General features: G+C 59.5%; 2 protein-coding genes across 6 annotated transcripts in view; one reads left to right on the top strand and one right to left on the bottom strand.

The window, feature by feature from the left end:
* Nucleotides 1–3,537: 3,537 nt before the first annotated feature.
* LOC115647811 (glycoprotein-N-acetylgalactosamine 3-beta-galactosyltransferase 1-B-like) lies at nt 3,538–15,124 on the top strand. 2 transcript variants are annotated; one of them, XM_030554635.1, is made up of 4 exons: nt 3,538–3,650; nt 5,433–5,603; nt 11,851–12,515; nt 14,716–15,124. In XM_030554635.1, the coding sequence occupies exons 2-4, from the start codon at nt 5,453–5,455 to the stop codon at nt 14,878–14,880; spliced, it is 981 nt and encodes a 326-aa protein (XP_030410495.1). In that variant the 5' UTR covers nt 3,538–3,650; nt 5,433–5,452; the 3' UTR covers nt 14,881–15,124. The 2 variants fall into 2 exon arrangements, with proteins under 2 accessions (XP_030410495.1, XP_030410496.1); XM_030554636.1 differs by lacking the exon at nt 5,433–5,603.
* Nucleotides 15,125–18,028: 2,904 nt separating this feature from the next.
* AGAP2 (ArfGAP with GTPase domain, ankyrin repeat and PH domain 2) overlaps nt 18,029–22,150 on the bottom strand; it is a 55,945-nt gene continuing 51,823 nt past the window's right edge. For 2 of the 4 annotated variants that reach the window (XM_030554597.1, XM_030554595.1), the window contains exons 14-19: nt 22,036–22,095; nt 21,254–21,405; nt 20,621–20,711; nt 20,314–20,536; nt 19,527–19,782; nt 18,029–18,878 (exon numbers count right to left, since the gene is read on the bottom strand). In XM_030554597.1, coding sequence (XP_030410457.1) covers nt 18,672–18,878; nt 19,527–19,782; nt 20,314–20,536; nt 20,621–20,711; nt 21,254–21,405; nt 22,036–22,095 — 989 coding nt within the window. In that variant the 3' untranslated portion in view covers nt 18,029–18,671. The remainder of the gene's footprint in view (nt 18,879–19,526; nt 19,783–20,313; nt 20,537–20,620; nt 20,712–21,253; nt 21,406–22,035; nt 22,096–22,150) is intronic. The other 2 variants (XM_030554598.1, XM_030554596.1) reach the window with 1 other exon arrangement.

Genomic DNA, 22,150 nt, shown 5'->3' with positions numbered 1-22,150 from the left:
CATGTTCACGACCCAGTTTACCTGGAGAGAAGACAATGGACAGAGGGGCATGGGGTTGGGGATATCCGAGGCCCAGCTGGGAAGCAGGGGGGCTTGGGGCTGGAGAGGGGGATCAGGCAGAGCCCACCTGCATGCAGGGGAGACTGGGATGTGCTGGGCTGAGGGAGGCCTGGCCTGAGACCCTGAGAGTTTCCTGTGCTGTGTTCAACTCTCAATAAACCCTCCTGTTTGATGCTGGCTGAGAGTTGCTCCGGTCTAGAGAGCAGGGTTGCATCAACCCCTTCGGGGGTGAGGAGGCCCGCGGGGTCCAGAGTGCGTGGACTCCCTGAGGGGGCCCACGGCAGAGACAGACGTTCTAAGGCTCAGAGAGGTGCAGCTCCAGGAGGTGGAGGGGCCTAACCTCGAGAGAAAGTGGACCCCCGAGAAGGGCTGTCTCACTGAAAGGGGCACCCCCCCACGGACCGCACGGGGCCAAGAGTGGGCACGATCTGTGAGTCTGTGACAGAGGGGCATGAAGGGAGTATCGGAGGTTGGGTGGGTGGAGGCTGGCAGTCTGCGTGGGGGGGTCTTGAATCCAGGGCGTCTGGCCCAGGATTCCCAAGATGGACTTGGCTGAAAGTCACTGATGTCTGTAATAACAAGCTCTGCTTTATGCTGTGTTCCTGTCTACGAATAACTCTTCTGTTTTACCGGCTGGCTGAGAGTCACGTCTGACTGCAGAGTTGGGGGACACGGCCCTCTGGCTTCTCCGGGAGCCCCGCCCGGGCGGACTCGCTGTGGGAAACGCCCCGTGTGGAAGGGGATGTTGAATGCTCCGAGGTCAGACCCAGGAAGGTCGAAGCTGTGGAAGGGTCTTACCCTGGAGCCAGTCTGCTCCGAGAGAAGATGATCCCCAGAGTCCTGCCTGGCTTCATATGGAGCAGTTCCAGAGCATCCCCCGGTGTCTCGGTGACAATCTGCCAGATGCCCAGAGAGTAGAAGGCATGTGGGTGATCTCATCCCTCCCCAGAAAGATGGGATCAAGCCAGGATTTGTGCCTGGTCTGGGGGGAAAGGGGCAGCTCCCTAGCAGCCTGGCAGGGTCTCTGGTTTGCTGCTCGGAGCTCAGCTGGGTGGCTGCATCATGGCAGCGAAGGTGACCAGATGTCCTGATAAAATCGGGACTGTCTCAATATTTAACCCTTTATCCTGTGTCCTGATCAATGTCCAATCGGGACGCCTTTCTTCAGGGGCGGAGCGAGGGCAGTGCAGGGGCGGGAAGAGGCGGGGGGGGTGAGCACCCACCTGGCAGAGGGAAGTTGGTGCTGTAGGGGTGAGTGGCGGGCGGGGGCTGAAGAGGGGAGTGGAAGGCGGGGAGGGTGAAGAGGCGAGCGGTGGGGGAGGGACTCAGCAGCCGGCCGGGGGACGAGGAAGGGCGCAGTGGGGGGTCGAGCGGGGAGGGGACCCTGGGCCAGGGTTGCCAAGAGCAGGTTTGGGCCCTGGGAAAAAACATTTTTCAGGCCCCCCCATCAAGAGCGGACCAGCTAAACAGGGCCGACGAGCGTGGGGGGGAAGCGGGCCCCGGCCCCCTTCCGAACCACACCAGCTAAACAGGGCCGACAAGAGGGGGAGGAAGCAGGGCCCCCGCCCCCCTTCCAGACCACCAGGCCCTGGTAATTTGTACCGGTTTCCCCCCGTCTCATCGGCCCCGCCCTGGGCAGAGTGAGGGCGGAGCCTGGGAGGAGCAGGGGTGGACTGTGGGCGGGGCTAAGGGCACCCCAGTGTGTCCTGATATTTCAGTGTTGTGATCTGGTCACCCTAGTGGTGGTGAGCACCCTAGTGGGGGCTCGGCTTGGCCACTGTCCCCACATGCCCAATCAATGCCGCTCCTCCCACAGCGAAGTGGCCTGGTGCCCGGGGACAGCTCCCGCCCCGCAGACTGGGCCCTAAAGGCCGGTGCCATTGTGGGGTGTATTAACAGCCGTGTCATGTCTCGGACCCGGGCGGTAATGGACCCACTCGCCGCAGCACGTGGTTGGAGACCCCCGTCCGGTTCTGGGTACCCTGCAAACTGGAGAGAGGCCAGAGGAGAGCAACAAAAAACGATGCACAATTGAAAAAAACAGAGCCCCCTGGAAAGGTGGAAAGACCTGGGTGTGTTTAGCTGGTGGAGAGGGGACCTGCGAACAGCTGCTGAGGGCTGCTGTAAAGAGGCCAGGGATCAAGTGGTCTCCGTGTCCGCTGAAGCTAGGGGCTTGATCTGCGGCGTGGAGGATTTAGGTCGGATATTAGGGAGAACTTGGTACCTCGCTGGGCAGCGACGCTCTGGAACCGGCAGCCTAGGGTGGTTTTCAAGAACAGGTTGGACAATCACCTGTCAGGGATGCTCTGGTACAGGGGGCAGGACGTGACCTCTCCCCGTCCCTTCCAGCCTGACGTGTGAGCCTCTGACATCTGCCCTGCCCCACACTTCCTTCCCCTCCCTCATCCCCCACTCTCTTCCCCTCCCCCATTGCCAGACTCCTCCACTCCCTCCCCATCACCCAGTCCCACTTGCTTCCCCTCCTGCTCCACCCAGCCCCCTCTTCCTCCCTCACACCCTGTCACACCACCTCCTCCCCTTGCCCTCTTCTTCCCACACCACCCAGGCTGCACCTCTGCCCCCCTCCCGCTCTCCTCGGGACCCAGCCTGGCCCCTCCCATCCAGCGCTTGCTGACAGGTGGAGGGCGATAAGGACACAGTTCAATGTACTTTTCACAGCTGGAAAGGCAGCAAAGGATCTGGTGCCATATGCCCATCCGTGTCCCCTCCCCCAGCCAGAGCTCTGCGGGTCGCCCATCAGGAGCCCCTGGCTTAGGGTGGCACCAAACATTGCAGCCATGTCCCATGTTCAAATCCAGGAGCCCAGGACTCAGGCGCCAGGTTGCCCACCGCTCTCTAGAGAGGTCAGGCAGGGTGGGATTTCTCTCCTGGACTGCAGTGGAGGTCTTGCTGGTCCATGAGGCATCGGGAGTTGGCCATGGTGGGCGACCAGGCCAGCTGGACCAATGGTCTGGTCCAGAATGGGCCTGATGGGGTCCCTCCAGAGTCACCTCCCCTTTCTGTGACCACGAGCCGCCTGCCCAGCAACCATCTCCTCAAACAGACGCCCCTAGGAGTCCTGGGGGTTAGTGCCCCCCACAGTGTGGACAGCTGCTGCCCACCGCCCTGCACCATGTGTTTGTGCCACAAGGGCACAGGCTTGGGGTCCACCTAGAGCGGACTCCGCCCCTCAGCACATCAAGCTGAGAGCGAAGATCCCAGTGGAACCATGTTTGCCCCCGGAGCGGAGCCACGGGAGCCCCTGGCCTTGTCCCTCTGCTCTTGGGTTCCTGTGGCCTGTAGGTGCATCGGAGCAGGAGCCGTCCGGGGCAGGTGTTCGGTGCCAGGCCACAGTTCCATAGTACATGGGAGGAACTCCAGGGTGGGGCTTGGGTGTAGTTGCCATGACGTACGGCTCTCCTATGTGCACATTTCCAGTGCAAGGTCATTCTCTTTGCTGCTCCCCAGGGAGGCGAAGCTGCAGCCTCCCTGGTGTCTGCCTAGCCCTCGGCAGGAATGAGAGCAGGAGCCGGAGGCACAGCCCAAGCAGGAGGAGCCGGTCCCTTTGGCTGATATGCAGGAGGATAAAGGTGAGCAAATGACGAGGGTGCAGCACCCCAAGCACAAGTCTGCCCTGTGCAGGAGGGGACAGACACACTCACCTGCCTTCACTGGCCCAGGCCCCGGTGATATGGCAGCACCGGGATAGCCTCTATTCCCCCCCCTCCCACAGGGATCACAGAGCCAAACAGCATCCAGGGACCCCAGTACACCCTGACCTGGCTCTGGGGCTGGCGAGGGGATGGTGGTTCCCCGCAGAGGGGGAGGGGAGTGAGATAAGCAATCCCTACACAGACGGACCCCTCACACCTTCAGGACTACAGCCCGGCGGAGGGTGCAGGTTTCATGCCGTGGCTGGCCACCACATGTGGTTGTTCTGGGCAGGAGGCAGTGTTTATTCTAGGAACTTGGCATCTAGTCGGTCCCCATGAGCTGTGCCCAGCCGGAGGAAGTCTCTTTTTAATCTCTCCTTGCTGACGCCCAATCAGGTGGGTGACTCAGAGACCCAACCCCTTCTCAGTTGTGGTCAGGTTGTTGTGAGATTGTTGCAGGAGGTCTGCGCGTGCTGCTACAGGGGATGCATCATCCCAGTGGATCGGTGCCAAGACAAAAGGTGGCAGGTGATAGAGACAAAGAGGGGCTGGGGGATAGGGGGGACTGGGTGCTCAGATGAGATGTGGGAGGAGATCGGGGCTGAGCACAGGAGCAGCTGTTGGGGACTCAGGATCCAGGCAGCATCTTGACCCAGCATGTGTCTCAAGTGCCCCCGCTCCACCCTCCGAGAAGTGGACAAAATGCAGGGTCCCGGATCAAGGGGAGTTTCTATGTTTTGTTAGGTTCCAATGTGGACCCAGACCAATTTAAATGGAACAGTGTTCCCTGGGGACCTGGCAGCCTGAAACTGACGTGATCCTTGTCAGTTTCACATCTGCGATCCCAGAGCCCCCCAGGCATGCTGCCCAAGCACCCTGGCGTTTCCAGATAATGGGCCAGCTTGCTGCCCGGGCTCAGGACTCGGGCAGGCCGGGGAAGCCAGCTGGCCAGGAGCAATGAACCCAGCAGCCCTGGCTTAGACTGGGGTTCTCTTGGGTCTCCAGCTCTGTGGCAGAAAGTCTGAAAGCCCTGGATGCAACCACAGACCCTGGAAGACCGGGGACCCCCACAGGGCAGGCACCATCTAAGCCCTGCCTGTGACTGGCTGAAAGTTCATTGAACGCAAGGTGGTTCTATGAAACCTTTCGGTTTTGCCGAATAGGCAAAAATTCCTGCCCAGCTCCAAACCGACCTGTTCTGTTGCCCCCTAAATTCCCCGCTGGCCCCCAGCAGCCCACTTCTTCACGAACCAGGTGGGTACTGACCCACAGGGGCAAAGCAATGGCCAGACTGGCTCAGAACTGAGGTCCATTGAACCCAGGGGACTGTCTGACAGTGCCTGGCACCAGACGCTTCTGAGGAATTTGCGAGACCCCTCCCAGTCAGCCCCGCCCCAAATTCGGTCTCTCGCTGGTGTCTAACAGAGATTAAAGCAGGTGGTTTCATGTCCCTTCCAGGAATCTGCCAGCATTAACTAGCCTAACACTTGTTACCCATTGCAATGTCCAATCCTGCTATGAATGCTTGGCCTCAGACAGTCACGTGGCAAGGAGTTCCACAGTCCAACCACATGGTGTCTGCTATAAGTATTTCCTTGGATGTGCAGAGAGCTTTGTGGGGGTGGGCGCCAGCTCTGCGTGGGCCCCTTGCTTGCTGCCAGCACTAGCAGGGACTCCTGCGTCGTGGGCAGGCTGCTTATTCTGAGTCACCTCATACAGATAGGACGTGATGCCTCGCCATGAAGCTCCTCCCCAAGACACAAGAGCTGTGGCTTTGCCTAGGCATGGCCATGGGGCTTGCCATAGGATTTACCTTCATCTATGCCTTCAGGACAGAGCAGAGCACGTCAGCGCCAGTGCGAAGACCCCACTACTATCGTACCCACCCAGGTGAGGGATGGACACAGTCTTTCTAATGCCATAGCTGACCCCCTCCCCCTCTAGACCTGGGTTGGGGAAATCCCCCTCCCAGGGTTATCTGTGCACATTTCACTGGTCCTGGGGAATGCACAGAGGCAGTGTGGCCCACTGGGTGGAGCACTGGCCTGGGCATCAGGAGATGTCGTTTTATTGGTGTCTCTGCCACTGGCCTGACGGGTGATCTGGGGCAAATGCCTGCCTCTCGCTAAGCCTCGGTTTCTCCAGCTGCAAAATGGGGCTAAGGACAGTGCTCTCAGTGACTAGGGGCTTTGAGATCAGCGGCCAGGCAGAGCTCCATAAGGGTTATTAGTGCACACAGGGACAGGAGCCAGGCACCGGTGCAAGGTGAGGAATCTCCGCAACCTCTCTGTTCAGCGCTCGGGGCCCAGCGCAGCTGCCAGTCTCCCAGGGGTGCTGTGCAAGAAGCGGCGAGTGCAAGCCCTTGGGACAGGCACTAGGGAGTGAACCAGGCCTGGCTGCAGCAAAGGAGCCAGGCTCTGTAGCCAGGACTGTCCCACTCGCCTCCGTCACAGAGGAGGTTGTAATGCAGCTGGTCTGGCCGAAGGGCCATTAGGTGAGAGTGGGGGGATGGAAATGGCCGAGTCTCTGTGCTGGGAAATAAATAGGGCCCTCCCAAATTCACAACCATGAAAACTGCATCACAGACCATGAAATCTGGTCTGTTGTGTGCTTTTACCCTGCACGTGAAATCTGGTCTGTTGTGTGCTTTTACCCTGCACTATACAGATTTCACGGGGGAGACCAGCGGTTCTCAAACTGGGGATCCTGACTCAAAAGCGGGTCAGAAGGTTATCGTAGGGGGTTCGCGGTACGGCCACCCTTCCTTCTGCGCTGTCTACAAAGCTGGAGGCTGGAGAATGGCAGCTGCTGGCTGAGGGCCCAGCTCTGAAGGCAACAGCGCAGAAGTAAAGGTGGTATCACCATACCAGGCTGGGGTGGGGGGATCCTTTAGCAGTGGGTGGGCTCCACCCATCCACTTCCTGGATCCCATTAGGATCACTCTCCTGTAGCCATCTGGCCCGAGCCTGTCACAATATTTAGCTAGAACAACGGCTTTCAGCAGATCATGACATTTTCCTGATACCTCACAACATGCTTTATAAATGAGGAATATGGGGGTTTCAGGGTGCTCCCCCAAGGTATAGAATGTCACACCTCCCCCCCTTAGAGGGTTAGTCACTGACTATCTCGAAGGCAGTTTGTGTTATGGTTCTTTTGGCATCCAGCCATCCAGGCCATGAGGTGGCGTGCCCCAGTTTCCCCCTTCACGCAGCAAACCAGATTCGTCAGGGTTTCTCTGCTGTGGTGAGGTTGAAATCTGTTTACAGCTATTAACTGAGAAGCAGCATTATCATTAAAAAATTCTTAATATTACAGCAAAAAGAGCAGGAGGACTTGTGGCACCTTAGAGACTAACAATTTAGTCTTTAAGGTGCCACAAGTCCTCCTGTTCTTTGCTACAGACTAACACAGCTCGTACTCTTAAACCTGTCATTAATATTACAGGTGTCCCCAATGACCATTTCTAGCATGTCCCCAAAATTGGGCATAATGTATCTTATCCCAAGGTTTAACATTGGGCATCAAAATTCTTATCCCAAGACGTAGCATTAATGTCGACATTTTTATCACCGCTGGGCGTTTACAAGTATCTTTATGATACCATGTTCTCTGTTCAGAGAGTCTGGTTCGAGGTGCTTTGTTCATTACCTCTGTGTCCTTTGACTCCCTCCCGCGTAATCAGTCACTGGCTTTTCTTTCCCGCCCTCCAGTGTTCCTGTCTGCCTGGCTTCTTATTTTAATTCTGTTGCTGGGATTTCAGTACCTCAGGGTCTGGCAAGACGGATCCAGGGGGATCCTGCACATGGGGTGGGCCTTTGGGGAGCTGGCTCCCAACCCCAGGACTGTACAAATGCAAAACGTCCAGCCTCCTTTTTGAGGTTAACCTGTGTTTCCCCCCCTCCCAGCACTGAGTCCTTCCCTGCCCCCTTTCCTAGAGGGCTGTGATCTTTGCTCTCTGGACTAGGTGTGTTTACCTTTGATCAGATTCACCTTCTCCCAGCAGCTTTCCCATAACTGCTCTGTCTCTCACCAGCCTGGGGCAAAACACCCTCCTCTGTCAGCTGGGTCATTTGTATTCTGGCAAACTACCACCTAGCAGTTTCCTGGTTCCAACTCCTCTCTTATCACAGGCATTCCAAAAACTTATCAGAAACAGCATCCTGAAAAACCAGGACCTGGATGGAGGTACCCTCTGCCACCCCTTTCTCTATCCCTGAGAAGTCAGCTGTGTGATTGCTCCCCTCCAGGAGGTCGGTCACACAGTTCCCTCTTAAAACCTGGGTCACAGGCTGAGTGCCTGGTGTCACGGAGTCCCCAGGCGATGCTCTGGAACTGCTCCCCATAAAGTCAGGCAGGACTTTGGGGAGCCTCCTCTCCCTTGGAGCAGACTGTCTCCAGGGCAAGACGCTCACATGGCTTCACCTCCTGGGTCTCTCCTTGGAGCATTCAGCATCCTCTGCCCCTCCGTGCGCTTCCCACAGCAAGTCTGCCCAGGCAGGGTCCTGGGGAAGCCAAGGGGTCCTGCACCCTCACTTTGCAGTCAGACGTGTCTCTCAGCCAGCCAGTAAGACAGAGGTTTATTCGATGACAGGAACATGGTCTAAAACAGAGCTTGTAGGTACAGAGAACAGGACCCCTCAGCTGGGTCCATTCTGGGGCCCAGCAAGCCAGACACCCACGTCTGCACTCACTCCCCGTCCCCAGCCAGCTCCCAACTGCGACTCCCTCCAGCTGTCTCACTCAGCCTCCCCCCGGTTCCACCCCAGCCTGTGTCCTTTGTCCAGTTTCCCCAGACAGAGGTGTTATCTGGCCTCCAACCTCCCCTCCTGAGTTCTCATGTTACATGCTCAAGTATCCCCCCTTCCCCAAGGCAGCCAGTCCCTGCAAAACTCCCCTGCAACTTTCCCAGGTCAGCACTCCCCACTCAGCATTCAAAGGACACACCAAGAACATTCCCACTTTGTCACACCTGGGTGCACAGATGTTGACCCAGCCATTCAGCCCTGTGCATCCTCTCCCAAGTGACCACTGAGGAGACATTCCTGTACCCGCCACTGTTCCTACCCTAGTTTCCTCATCTGGGCCCCCTTCTAAAGCACATTTCTCTGGGCTCTCTAGGAAGGGGTCTGTCCCTTGTTCAGCTGCAATACTGCCAGCTAACAACTGGGACAGTTTCCCTGGTCACGGACAACCCCTCTCCTGCCCCCGATCCTGAGGCATGCTGCCTTGTGCTGGAAAGGAGCTAGTCTCCGGCCCTCCCGTACTTGGAAGCACCCTGCTTCCCTGTCAAGTCACAGGAATCCTCACCCACCTCAGTGGTTTCTGAGATTCGCTGTCCCTTCCCTAGGCTCCCCTCTGGGACACGTTGCTCTCTGCTCCCTAGAGCGGGGTCTGTCTCTGGTTCAGCTGCAACCTGCCGGCAGCTAACAACCTGGACAGGTCTCTCCCTGGCAGGCATCACACCCCCAGCCCTTCCTGAGGTGGGGCTGCCTCCAGCTGCAGTGCGGGAGTTGGTCTCAGCCACCCTCCCACCTGGAAGCATGTGGCTTCCCCTGGCTGCAGAGGAATCAAAGAGACTCTCCCCAAGTCCCTTAAACTTTCCCTCGGGGGGCCTAGCATGAAACTCCCTCCTGCTGCAGGCAAATAATGTAACCTTACCCAGAAGCAGGTGGCCTAGGTGGTGTTCCATTACTCCCACGGTCAAAACATGTTCCAAACCTTCCCACGGCACATGGATTTTAGCTAGTGGTACGAGGAATCTGCTTTCGCCCACCCACACCATCTCCACCCTTTGGCCAGGTAATACACTAGCCTTTGGGCCCATGCTCTGCTTAACCAGAGAGATCTGGGCCTCTGTAGCCTTCTGCCCCAAGCATTCCCTGCCATTCATTCTGACAACCGTAATGTGCTCCATAGCTGGTTCCTCAGAGCCTGACCTCACAAAACCAACCTGATGGATTTCAGTCACCTGGGGGTTTTCTGTATGGCAGACAGCAGAACTAACATTAGCTATTGCTTGCCTGCTTCCTCCTGGCACAGGGCATTTATTCCTCAGGTGATCAGTGACATTTCACGGCTGGTACCTTTTGGGCTCTTCTGTTTGTACAGGATATTTGGGATGAGGGCTAGAGGAATGGCTCTGGGGAGGTGAACGCCCAGCCTCCCAGCCACTCTCCTTTTAGCCAGAGATAAAACGGGATCCTCCCTCCTGGCCGGGTTTAAATCCCTCTTTTGGTGGTTTGCTTTCACTAGACACCTGGGTCTGGTCAAAGGCATCGGCGAGAGCTGCCGTCTCCGCCACAGACTTTACATCTTTGTCCCATAGACTCTGCTTTCCATCAGCCTTACACGTGCCTAGGAAATAATCTTCAGTCACAAGAGCAAACAGCCCCTCAAAGCTTGTAACACCTCTCTGCCCCTCGCCCACGTTCCCACCGAATCTTTCATTTTGTTCACATAGTCCTCATTACTCAGACCAATATCCCGCTTAAGATTCCTAAATGTAACTCTATACATTTCAGGGGGGATTGGAAACCTTTGCAAAACAGTGTTTTTGAATTTACAATAGTCTAAAGCATCCTCAACAGGCATTTCATTGACTGCATTCAGAGCTTTGCTAGTTAATTTCACAATCAGCTGCTCACGGCTTTTCAACGGTGGTCGGATATTCAGCCATATCGTCTGCCTCGTTGTATGCAGCACACAAGCGGTCCCAACTGTGGATTTGTGGAGTGATGGGAATCACTGGGGTCAGTGGGTTCTGCTTCTGTGGCAGGTTCAGCTGCTGTCTCCACTCTCTTTCTCTTTCCTTCTCATTTATCTCCAGTTCTTTCAGTTCAATCATAGACTCCCAGACTAGCAGGGTTGGAAGGGAGCTCAGGAGGTATCTAGTCCAGCCCCTTGCTCAAAGCAGGGCCAATCCCCAGCTAAATCAGTTGCAATAGTCTCCGGTGCTCTCTCTCTTTTTCTGCAACCTGCAGCCTAAAAAGCTCCAGCTGCGCGATCACTTCACCGCTTTCACTCATTTTCCGGCTTTTCTGTCCCCTCCTCCCTTTCCCAAAATAAGCAAACGGAAAATAACGAACCGGTAGCCAGCTCCTGACTGTCTTTAGCCACCAGGCTTAAACCCTCCCGTCCAATCTTTACAGCAGCGTACGAAATGCAAATCTTGCTCACTGCACCAAGTCGTGTATTTCCCCCTCTCGTTGCGCCGCTGTAATGGGAACCCGGGGTGCAGCCTGAGCCTGTGGGACCGTATCACGGAGTGTGGGGGAGGGGGTCGGGGCCATGCACCCTCACTTCCTGCAATTCACCGGGACTCTCAGCCAGCCAGTGACACAGAAGGTTTATTTAGCCGACAGGAACACAGTCCAGGACAGATCTTTCAGGTACAGACAACAGGACCCCCTCAGTCAGGTCCATCTTGGGGGGCCCCAGGGAGGCCAGAGCCCCATCTGGGCTCCCCTCCCCTTTCCCAGCCAGCTCCAAACTGAAACTCTCTCCAGCCATCTGGCCCAGCCTCCCCCTGCCTCCTCCTCGACCCTTTGTCCATTTCCCGGGCAAAGGTGTCACCTGGCTCCAACCCCCATCCTGGTTCTCATGTTACACACTCAGGTATCTGGTATTAAGGAAAGTCTCCCATCCCCAATGCAAACAGTCCCAGCAAAACTCCTCTGCAACCTTCCCAGGTCAATACTCCCCTCTCCCTGCTGCATCACAGGCACCCACACGGTATTCAGAGAAACCATTTAGAACATTCCCACTTCTTCACACACTCTGCCCCCTTATCTCTCCTGGGGTGTAGAGTATCCGAGCAGCGCTGCCTTTGGAGCTGGACTCCTGGCCAGCAGCCACCGCTCTCCGGCCGCCCAGTTCTGAAGGCAGAGCCGCTGCCAGCAGCAGCACAGAAGTACAGGTGGCAATACTGCAACCCCGCTACAAGAATCCTGTGATCCCCCCCCCACACACACATTATCCAGTTTTGGGTCAGGACCCCCACAGTTACAACACAGTGACGCTTCAGATTTCAAAAGCTGAGCTCATGAAATTTACAGTTTTTAAAATCCTCTGTGACCAAAATGGACCGTGACTTTGGGAGGGCCCTAGAAATAAGGCATTGCCCTTCTGTTCCCAGCGGAGGACAATGCGACTGCGGTCGAGCTGTACAGCAAGGTGCGCATCCTGTGCTGGGTCATGACGGGTCCCAGCAACCTGGAGACTAAGGCCCGGCACGTCCAGGCCACGTGGACGCGGCACTGCAACGTGGTGCTGTTCATGAGCTCGGTGTGGGACGACGGCTTCCCCACCGTGGGGCTGGGCACCAAGGAAGGCCGGGACCAGCTGTACTGGAAAACCATCCGGGCCTTCCAGTACATTCACCAGCACCACCTGGAGCAGGCCGACTGGTTCCTCAAGGCGGACGACGACACCTTCGTGGTGCTGGACAACCTGCGCTGGCTGCTGGCCAACCACACGCCCGAGGAGCCCGTCTACTTCGGGAAGCGCTTCAAGCCCTTTGTCAAGCAGGGCTACATGAGCGGCGGGGCCGGCTACGTCCTCAGCAAGGAGGCCCTGAGGCGCTTCGTGGAGGGCTTCAGGACCCAGGTGTGCACCCACACCTCCGCGGTGGAGGACCTGGCGCTGGGCCAGTGCATGGAGAAGATAGGGGTGCAGGCGGGGGACTCCCGGGACACCAAGGGGCGGGAGACCTTCCACCCCTTCCCCCCAGAGAAGCACTTGACGGAGAATCTCCGGCGTGATTACTATTATCCCACCTACTCCTTCTACCCCATCCTGCTGGTGAGTGTCCGGGAGTCCCGGCTCAGGGTGGGAGTGGGGGGCAGCCGAGAGGTGGGTGGCCCGGTCAGAGGACTACTGGGCCTCGTAATGCTTAAGACCAGACCTCATGGTCCCATGATTACCAGCACTGTTCTTGGCTCTGCCCACCAGCCCTGCTCCACCCACTCACTACAGATGGTGCTGCTGCTGCTGCTGTGTGGATGCTGTGGGGCTCGATGTCCTGCTCTGTCCTCCCCATTTCCCCCAGTGCTGGCTGGGCCACATGAGCCTGCCGCTGCCGTGGCCAACAGATCTGGGTCTGCTGGCTGATACGTTTAGATCCAGTGGTCCTGGGTTCGATCCCATGACCTTGGTCAGTTTCAAAGCCAGCGGGGACCTTCATGAGCCAGGTGCTGAATCTCTGCTTAACCCAGGCTGGAGAAAGTCATCCAGCGGTTGAGGTGCGCACCCCTTCGCAGGCCAGTGTGGGGCAGGATTCTGTCTCTTACTCTGGTGGTCCAGATCACCTGTTTCCCCCAGTTATAAGCTCTCCAACCCCCGGGGCAGGTTTTCTTCCTAGCAGAGGTGGTTGAATTCATGTAGTCATGTTCCCTAGCACGGCTGAGCCACCATCTCTCCAGCAGGACGTTGTCTGGGCTGCGCTCCATATGACGGCGCTGTGTGTGAACCGTTGATAAAGGGTTCACAGAAGTAGACCAGCCTTTGAATAAATAGCAACACCAATATTAGGGCTTCTCGTAACGCTGAGGAGCTTCTAACCACCTACCGCTCACGGCAGCAACATAGTTATAACATAAATGAATCCTTTATAGCCAGACCCTTAATAGGCTGTAGGAGCCAATAGCGTGACTAATGGTCCCTCTTAGTCACCGGCTCGTTCGGGTAAAACATTTCTGCCTTGCTGGGCTTTCTCCAGACCGGGCTGTGAGTGTATTAAACATAAGAACAGCCACACTGGGTCAGACCAATGGCCCATCTAGCCCAGAGTCCTGTCTCCCCACAGCGGCTAATGCCGGGTGCCCTAGAGGGACTGAACAGAACAGGGAATCATCAAGTGATCCATCCCCTGTCGCCCATTCACAGGGACCACACTTGCAAGTGACATGGGAGTTGGGGGGGTTGACCTGTAAGCTGATGAGATTCAACAAGGACAAGTGAAGAGTCCTGCACTTAGGAAGGAAGAATCCCCTGCCCTGCTACAGACTAGGGACCGAATGACTAGGCAGCAGTTCTGCAGAAAAGGACCTATGGGTTACAGTGGACGAGAAGCTGGATAGGAGTCAACAGTGTGCCCTTGTTGCCAAGATGGCTAACAGCATTTTGGCCTGTATAAATAGGGGCATTGCCAGCAGATCGAGGGACGTGATCATTCCCCTCTATTCGACATTGGTGAGGCCTCATCTGGACTACTGTGTCCAGTTTTGGGCCCCACACTACAAGAAGGATGTGGAAAAATTGGAAAGAGTCCAGCGGGCAACAAAAATGATTGGGGGCTGGGGCACATGACTTATGAGGAGAGGCTGAGGGAACTGGGATTGTTTAGTCTGCAGAAGAGAAGAATGAGGGGGGATTTGATAGCTGCTTTCAACTACCTGAAAGGGGGCTCCAACGAGGATGGATCCAGACTGTTCTCAGTGGTGGCAGATGACAAAACAAGGATCAATGGTCTCAAGTTGCAGTGGGGCAGGTCTAGGTTGGATATTAGGAAACGCTATTTCACTAGGAGGGTGGTGAAGCACTGGGATGGGTTCCCTAGGGAGGTGTTGGAATCTCCTTCTTTAGAGGTTTTTAAGACCCAGCTTGGCAAAGCCCTGGCTGGGATGATTTAGTTGGGAATTGGTCCTGCTTCGAGCAGGGGGTTGGACTAGATACTTCCTGAGGTCTCTTCCAACCCTGATATTCTATGATTCTATGTGATGCCTTCGGCCCTAAAGGGACCCCTTATCCCCATGTGCTGTGCAGCATGGCCGGCCTCTCCCTGCATGGCGCCAGAATCCTTGGGCCGACATCTGCACATCGGGGCACGAAGGTTGGGGGCGGAGGGTGGAATTGTGACTGGCAGCGGCTTGGGGCAGGGTGGCATCAATTGCTGCCCTCGGGGTGTAGCCGTGTTGGGTCCAAGGCCGCCCCGCTCAGTCTGGGGTGGGATGCAGCCCCTGGGCCCAGCCAGCCTGAGCTTGGTTTGTTCTCGTCCCCACAGGGTGCCCAGAGCTGCTCGGATTTATCCATCTCCTTCCACTACGTCAGCCCGGAGGAGATGTACATGTTGGAATATTTGAGTCGACACCTGCACCCGCATGGCTACCGACCCCGCTACCAGCCGGCTCTAACGGCCGGGAACCGCACGGAGCCCAGGGAGGGGTGACTGGCGGGGACTCCGCGGAGCGATGCCAGCGAAGGGTGCGAAACCCCAAGGGCCGGGGTTACACCGACGGTGCTTTAGAACCAGTGTGAGGTGCTCGGTGCCTGGAGCCCACAGTGGCAGGGGCCATATAAAGGCGCCAGAGGGGAGGGAGGGGGTATTTGGCGCTGGAGCGTGAGCTCAGAGCAGAGGTGGGGGGGCTCTCAGGCAGGGCACCTCAGTGGGTTTGGGGGGAGGGTGTTCTTGGGCATCCAAGCTGTGGGGCCCCTTCGGGCCATGGGCTCTCTGCTGTCCCAGTCCCCAAGGGAACAGGTGCTGCTAATGGGACGGCTGCGTTTCCCATCAGCCCCCACCCTGTCCCTGCCGCTCTGCCCTTTGCTGCCTGAGCTGGCAGACTCCCCTCCCCTCCGCCCGCTGCCCATGGGGGTGCTAGGGCAGTGCCAGCGTGTGCTAACCTCGGTGCCTGCGAGAACCCACTCGCTGGCCACCCTGGGGCCCTGTCGGCGAATTCCCAGCTGCTCCCGCCAAGGCCATAAGTGGCTGGGGAAGGCTCAGGACCTGGTGCCTGGTTCCAGCACGGGACAAGGCAGCGACCCAAGCCCTGCCCCCCCTTTGGCAGCCTCAGAACCCCCCCCCCCCCCGGCCCCCTTCCGATTTTCCTTGCTCGTGCCACACGGGGCTGCGGGTGGCTCCTGCTGCTCGGCCACGGAGCCCTCAGCAGCCACGGCACGATCAGTCCGTGCCTCCCCCAGCTTCGCTGGGCAACTTTCCTGTGCACAACAAAAACGCTGATGCAGAGAGAGCTACAGGGGGCCTGTTCCCTCCCAACTCTCCTGCCTGATCCTCCCCCCCAGCGCCTGCCCCCTGCCCCAGCCCCTGCTTGCTCTGCAGGAAGGGTCGCTCCCAGCGCAAATAACCAGGCACACGCTACAGCTCTAAATCTGACATTGTTACGTACTTACAGTTACAATCCAAGAGATTAAAACGCTGTACACGGCCACTGGTGTCAGTGCCGGCTGGCCAAGCCCCCCTCCCACACACACACACGCCCCCCCCCCCCGCCATGATCCAGCCACACCCGGGGCCGGCGTGGACCCTGCAGCAGGCTGCTTCCTCTCCCAGACCTCCATGTCGCTGCCAACATCCACTACCCGCCTCCCAAGGGGCAGAGCCATTGCAATGCCGTGCAGGCCAGTCAGTTCCCTTCCACCCCCCACGTTCAGACCAGTTGCCCCGTCCCCTGCAGCGCTGGCGGTTGGAGGGACAGGGCACTGTCCCTGCCCCCTAGGCCTGGCTCTACCCCCACTCTCCCGGGGCCAGCGCAGAGAGGGTGGACGAGGCTTTCTTTGTGCAACACGGTAGCCGTACATTCATGAACTGATCCGCCCAGCTGGTTTGGAAGAACGAGGGAGGGCTGGGGGGCTGACTGCGGGCCCAGCAGAGAGCCACGGAGCTCTTGGCCCACTGAACTCCCGGTCGGGCCCAGCCACTGGGCCTGCACCCCCCGGCCCCCGAAGATCAACCCGCACCCAGGCCTGGAATTAAAGCAAGACCCAGCGGGCGAGGCTTTCAGCTCAGCACTGGGGGGGTAACATGCCAGCCAGTGCCCCGGGTGGCGGCAGGGACGGCCGATTGGGGTGTGTGTGGGGGTGGGGGGGTCTGTATTACCCTGATCACATATCGAAATACAGCCTGACACCACGTCACTCACAACAGCCACTTTCGGAGGCCTCAGCTGGGGCCACACAACACCGAAGGGCCACGCGTGCCCTGTAAACATTGTGCCATGGAAGCTGCCAACCCAGCCTCGCCGGAGAGACGGAGGGAGGGAGGGAGGGCGAGAGATTCCTGGCACAAGCCAAATGCTCGGAGAAGCAAATAAATTAAAACGGTCCCGAGAGGAGGCTGGGAAAGGCCAGTCGGTGGGGCAAGGGGACGGGGCCTTTGTACAAAAGGAACAGGCTGAAAGCTGGGCCTGGCGCTAAGGAGGTGCTGTGCCAGCTCCTGTATGGATGACCCAAGGGAGGGGATGTCAATGCCCTGTGCCAGCCCCCCCACCCGGCTCGCCCAGGACTGGGGTGAGATGCTGCTTTTCAGAGAGGTGCTGGCTGGGAGGGTGGGCGTGGGGCAGCCCAGCGCCTCTGGCTGGGTTTGGAGCATGAAACAGGAGCCTGGCTCAGTGGGCGCAGGCGGGCAAGGGGTGGGCGGGGGAGCGGGGGCAGGGGTTGGCGCCTCTCTCGGGGGGGGTGATCCCTGTCCTGCGTCTCTGCCTGAGCCATCAGGGACCAGCTTTTCTACAGCAGGGAGCACCCTGGCGTCCTGGCTCCCGGCCCCCACCAGCCCCCACACCCCTCCCAGGGCTGGGGATAGACTCCAGGCGTCCTGGCTCCCAGCCCCCTCCCCCCTCGCTCTACTCATTGGACCTCACTCCCCTCCCACAGCCATGATACAACCCAGAGGGCCTGACTCCCAGCCCCGCCCTTTAACCCATCAGCCCCCCACTCCCCTCCCAGAAACCCCAGTGGAACCCCGGCGTCCAGCCCCACACGCCGCCCCACTCCCGCTCCCCTCACAAAAGGGTAGCAAGGAGACTGTCGCCCTCTGGTGTCTGCCCAGGGCCAGTGCACGAGACTAAAGGGGGGGGCACAGGGACTGGAGGTTCAGGGCTATGGTAGCTGGATCAGATGGATTGGGGTGGGGGGGTCACCATCTCAGAGGCAGCTGCAGGTCCATCACCCCCACCCCCGGTAACGTCAGCCCTCTCCCCTTGCTGCGGGTCCCTGTCTGGCCCGGGGCAGGCTGGGAACCCAAACACCTTGGCACAACACTGAGCACATTTCACCGGCAAAGCTCATTACGGACAGCGACGAAGGCTCCCTCCCCACCCCGGCCGTGTCCTTAAACCTCACGGCAAGGACGGGAGGGTGTGGCCCACGGGGGGTCACAGGGCAACTGAGTGACAGAGCTGGGAACAGAACCCAGGAGTCCTGGCTCCCGGCCCTGTGCTCTGACCACTAGACCCTCCCCACGCCCCTCTCAGAGCCAGGAACAGAACCCAGGAGTCCTGGCTCCCGGCACTGTGCTCTGACCACTAGACCCCCCACTCTCTTCCCAGAGCCAGGAACAGAACCCAGGAGTCCTGGCTCCCGGCCCTGTGCTCTTACCACCAGACCCTCCCCACACCCCTCCCAGAGCCAGGAACAGAACCCAGGAGTCCTAGCTCTCAGTCCTGTGCTCTGAAAAAAGCTGCCTCTCTTTGTCCTGTGTGTTCCCATCCCCTGCCCAGCCACATGGGAGGTCTCGGGAAGATGTGCTGGCGCAGTAGGGAGGGCCAGCAGGGGCCCTGAGGAGACAGGGACAGAATGGGCCCCACCAGCAGGGGCTGAGTAATAAATAGAGCATCAAAAATACAAATTGTCCGACGCTGGCCGGAGGATGGGGACGCCCGGCGTCCTGCCCAGCCAGCACCCGGGGTGGCCTCACCTGGGCACCCGCCTCGCCAGCCGTGCCCGGAAAAGCTGGGCCCGTTGGGCCGAACGTCCCTTCAGCGTCCGGCAGGTGCCGCCCGTGCGGGATGGGCCTGTCACTGAGGTTGTCCCCTGGCCACCCCCGCGTCCTTCCCCTCCAGCCCTGCGTCGGGCTCGGGCTCTGTCGCACCCGGTCCAGGTGGCCCGAGGCAGGCCCGGAGCCTGCTGGGCAGGGCTCTGCAGAGGGCCGAGGCACTGGCCGTCTCCCCCTCCGCTCGGAGCTGAGCCCGGAGGCCCTGCACGGGGCAGGCCAGCGGGGCTGGCTGGCTATACCAGAGCGGTCCGAGTGTCACACCGTCCCATGCTGGCGGTGCTGCTTTTCCGGCGCAGGCCAGGCGTGGCGGCGGTGCCGTGGCCCTCGCTGGGGCAGCCATGCTGCAGGAGGATCTCGGCGCACTCCTGGCTCCCGGCTCGCCTGGCGTAGAAAAGGGCCGTGTGGCCCAACGCGTCTCGGGCCTTCACTTCGATGCCGTACTGCAGACAGAGAGGTGGGGATGAGGGGTGTGGCTCTGGACCAGAGCTCGCCTGCCCCAGAAGTGGGCACCAACCCTCTGGGGGGGATCCCGGAGCCGGGCATCGCTATGGAATCGCCCCTCCGGCAGGTGAAATCCCAGGCTAACAAGTAGACAGGGGCACCGGGATATGCCACTGCCATGGGGGGGTCCCCAGGCTGGGCGATCGGGGCTCATCACCCCCAGGGTGGGGGTAAGGAGGATCCCATCTGTCCAGCTTGGGGAGCGCCCTGGGCTCTACCTGGCAGGGCAGGAGCCCTCCCTGGCTTGGACTGGCCACCCCATATAGGTCTCTGGGTACCCGCACAACCAGTGATGTCACAGCCATTTCCGGAGCAACAGGCAGTGATGTCACAATGCCCAGTTTTATGACATCATCGCAAGTCAGGGTGGAGCTCTGCTATAAGCTTGCTCGTGGCTGGAATGCCCTGCAGCTGGCACCCCGGCCCCGCAGCCTGCAGTGCCGGGGGGGCACATGGGCCCCTGCCAAGCTCAGGGGGAACCCAGTGTGCTGGTGCCCCTTCCCCATCTGGTCCCTGCTTGCTATGAATGAGGGCAGCGGATCTCCCAGCCCCCCAGGACTCGCGGTGCCCCAGGCAGACGGACGTACCCAGACCAGCAGCTGGGTGATGACCACATGGGGCAGGTCACAGGCCAAGTGCAGCGCTGTGCGCCGGTCCTTGTCCCCGGAGCAGGTGTTGATCAGCTCCTTGGTGCTGTGCGCCAGCAGCAGCAACACAGTGCCCAGGTCCTTCTCCTGCACGGCCCGGAACAGCTGCTGCCCCAGCGGGATCTCAGGGCTGGGGAATGGGGCCAGGAACAGCCGCTGCTCGTACTTTGCCCGGATCCATGACTCCCGCTCCTCCCTGCGGCGAGAGACGCACACGGGTGGTGATGTGTGCCCAGCGATGCAGGTAGACTGGGCAGAGATGCAGAGCCCAGAGCTGGGTACCCCACATGGATCTGCAGTGTCTGGAGCCAGGCACCCCCAGGAAACTGCAGTGCCCAGAGCTGGGTACCCCTTCCCCCCCCACCAGGCAAAGTCCAGAGCCGGGTACCTCCAGGGACCTGCAGTGCCCAGAACTGGGTACCCCCCAGTGCCCAACCCATGATGCCTGCAACTTCCACCCCTCAGCAGGCTGGTAATGCCCATAGCCTGGTGCCCACAGGGTCCTACTAGGTGAGAAAGGACTGTTATTCCCAGGGGCCTTTCAGCATCACCCCCTCCTCCTCCATTCCTGAGCCATTAGCTGTCGCCCCCAGGAAACACCGGCCGAGTGGCAAACCCCACAGAGGGGCTGCACTCACCCTTCTCTGCCTCTTTCCCCAGCAGCCCCTGCCCAGCCCTCCGGGGTGGGCATGGGGCTGGCACGTGGGGTGGGGGGGAGGGCACTCACCGGGACGACTCGCAGGTGGGCTTCCGGCGTCCCTGGGTGTTCTTCTCCCAAACGCTGTTGGCCGTCTCGTTGCCAATGGACGTCAGCACCAGGGTGAGCTCCAGGGGCCAGTCGTCGAGGTCCAGCGAGCGCACCCGTGACAGATGGGTGCCCAGGTTTCGGTGAATGCCTGAGCACTCGATGCAGATCAGCGCCCCCAGGTTCAGGCTGGCCCAGGTGGGGTCTGGGGGAAGGGAGGGAGGAGAGTTTCCCATCAGCACCGCGGTCTGGGAGCCAGCCGCCCCCCACCCCCAGGAGTGAGACTTACTCGGTGCCCCGCAGTCCACACACAGGGAATTGCCTCGGGCGTTCCGGATGGCCTGGATGGCTACCGCTTCGCTCTGGCTGTCCATCCGGGCCTGCGGGGAGCAAAGCAGGGGGGCAGTTGGCCAAACAGCTGGGATGCTGGGAGATCCCGGACCCAGGACATGGACCAGCCCCCCGAGGTGTACCCCAGCGGAAGCCGCAGGGCTCGAGGTGAGCCACGTCCAAGCTGAAACGGCCCCAGTTCTAGTCCTGGCAGACTCCCCTCTGCCTTGTGGGACATCAGTGGCATCCACCTTGGGCTCCCCCTCTGCTCAGGGGTGAATCGCTCCCTGTGAGAGGGTTCCCTGCACAGACATTAAAGACCCCAGAGAAAGAGGTCTGGCCCAGTTCCACCCCCAATGCATGTTTATGCCGGGAGCTGTACACTTTGGCCGCTGTACCCCAGAAGTGGCTGCATTTCCCTCTCTGAAGGGACTGATTGATGGCAGGCAGGGACCCGCCCAGGTGGCAAGGCAGGGCTTTGCAGGGAGTTCCCAGGCTGTCCTGGTGGCTCAGCAGCTGGATGGCCAAGAGAGGACTCTGGGAAATGCCCCAGGAGGCGGTTGGCCCTGGGGAGCAGCTGGGGCCGACATACCTTGTTTTTGCTGCTCTCACAGCACTGCAGGCTGGCCAGGATCTGGCTCTCGATTGCCTGGACCCAGGAGTCCCTCTCCTCGAAGCTGCTTGCCTCGAAGTGCCACGTCTGGCCCGTGCTCGACACGATGATGAACTCGAAGTTCTCCTCCTCTGCAGAAGGGAAAAGGAGCCCCCAGCCCGGGGGGGTGGGAGGGAAGGGTCACCACCTGGGCACCCCACCGGAGTGACCCAATGGTTCTGAACAATCAGGCTGGGGGAGGTCTGTCTGCTGGACTAGGGGCACCAAGGCTGGGCGTGAGGGGCTCCCTGCCTGGCCAAGCACCCTCTTGCTTCCAGGTTTATTTGTAGGGAGGATCCCAAACACCCCTTTAAAGGAGCTGGGGCCAGCTGGGTAGTGTCAGGAGGAAGCTGGGAGCACCAGCGAAGTGGCACTTACCACCCCCTGCTGGCCAGAGGGTGGCTGTGAGGCGGGGGAACCTGGCGGAGATGAGCGTACAAGCAGCATGCGGGCATGCAGCATGCTGGCGGGGCAGGGGCCAATGGCAACTTGTCAGAGCAGTGCCCCTGCCTTCATCCCGTGCCAGCCAGCACTTTCGGCATTGGCTTGGAGCTCGAGACCCGGCTGTCTGCCCTGCCCCTTGCCCTAGGTATGGTCGGGCTCCTCCCCGCCCCGGGTGGGGGTGGTGGCACCAGAGCCAGGAGGCCGGCGGCACCAAACGATGGAAGCACATTGACATGCATGAGTGACACCAGCACCGCGTGACGGCCGCTGCGCGTTACCTGTTTTATAAATATTTCTTAAACTACCAAAGGTTTTTAATTTCCACATTTTGCGCTTGGCTGCCGAGAGTCCGGGGGGGGGACGGCGGGAGGCGGGAGAGAATAAAGGGATACG

This window comes from Gopherus evgoodei, chromosome 3, assembly GCF_007399415.2.
Source record: "Gopherus evgoodei ecotype Sinaloan lineage chromosome 3, rGopEvg1_v1.p, whole genome shotgun sequence".
Lineage (NCBI taxonomy): Eukaryota > Metazoa > Chordata > Testudines > Testudinidae > Gopherus > Gopherus evgoodei.
This window is presented reverse-complemented; position numbering and strand designations above follow the sequence as displayed.

Excerpts from the sequence above, each read along its gene's own strand:
- LOC115647811 (XM_030554635.1), top strand. The coding sequence starts at position 5,453 with ATGAAGCTCCTCCCCAAGACACAAGAGCTGTGGCTTTGCCTAGGCATG. Across the intron at positions 5,604-11,850 it reads CTACTATCGTACCCACCCAG|CGGAGGACAATGCGACTGCG; the intron begins GTGAGGGATGGA and ends TTCTGTTCCCAG. Across the intron at positions 12,516-14,715 it reads CCTTCTACCCCATCCTGCTG|GGTGCCCAGAGCTGCTCGGA; the intron begins GTGAGTGTCCGG and ends TCGTCCCCACAG.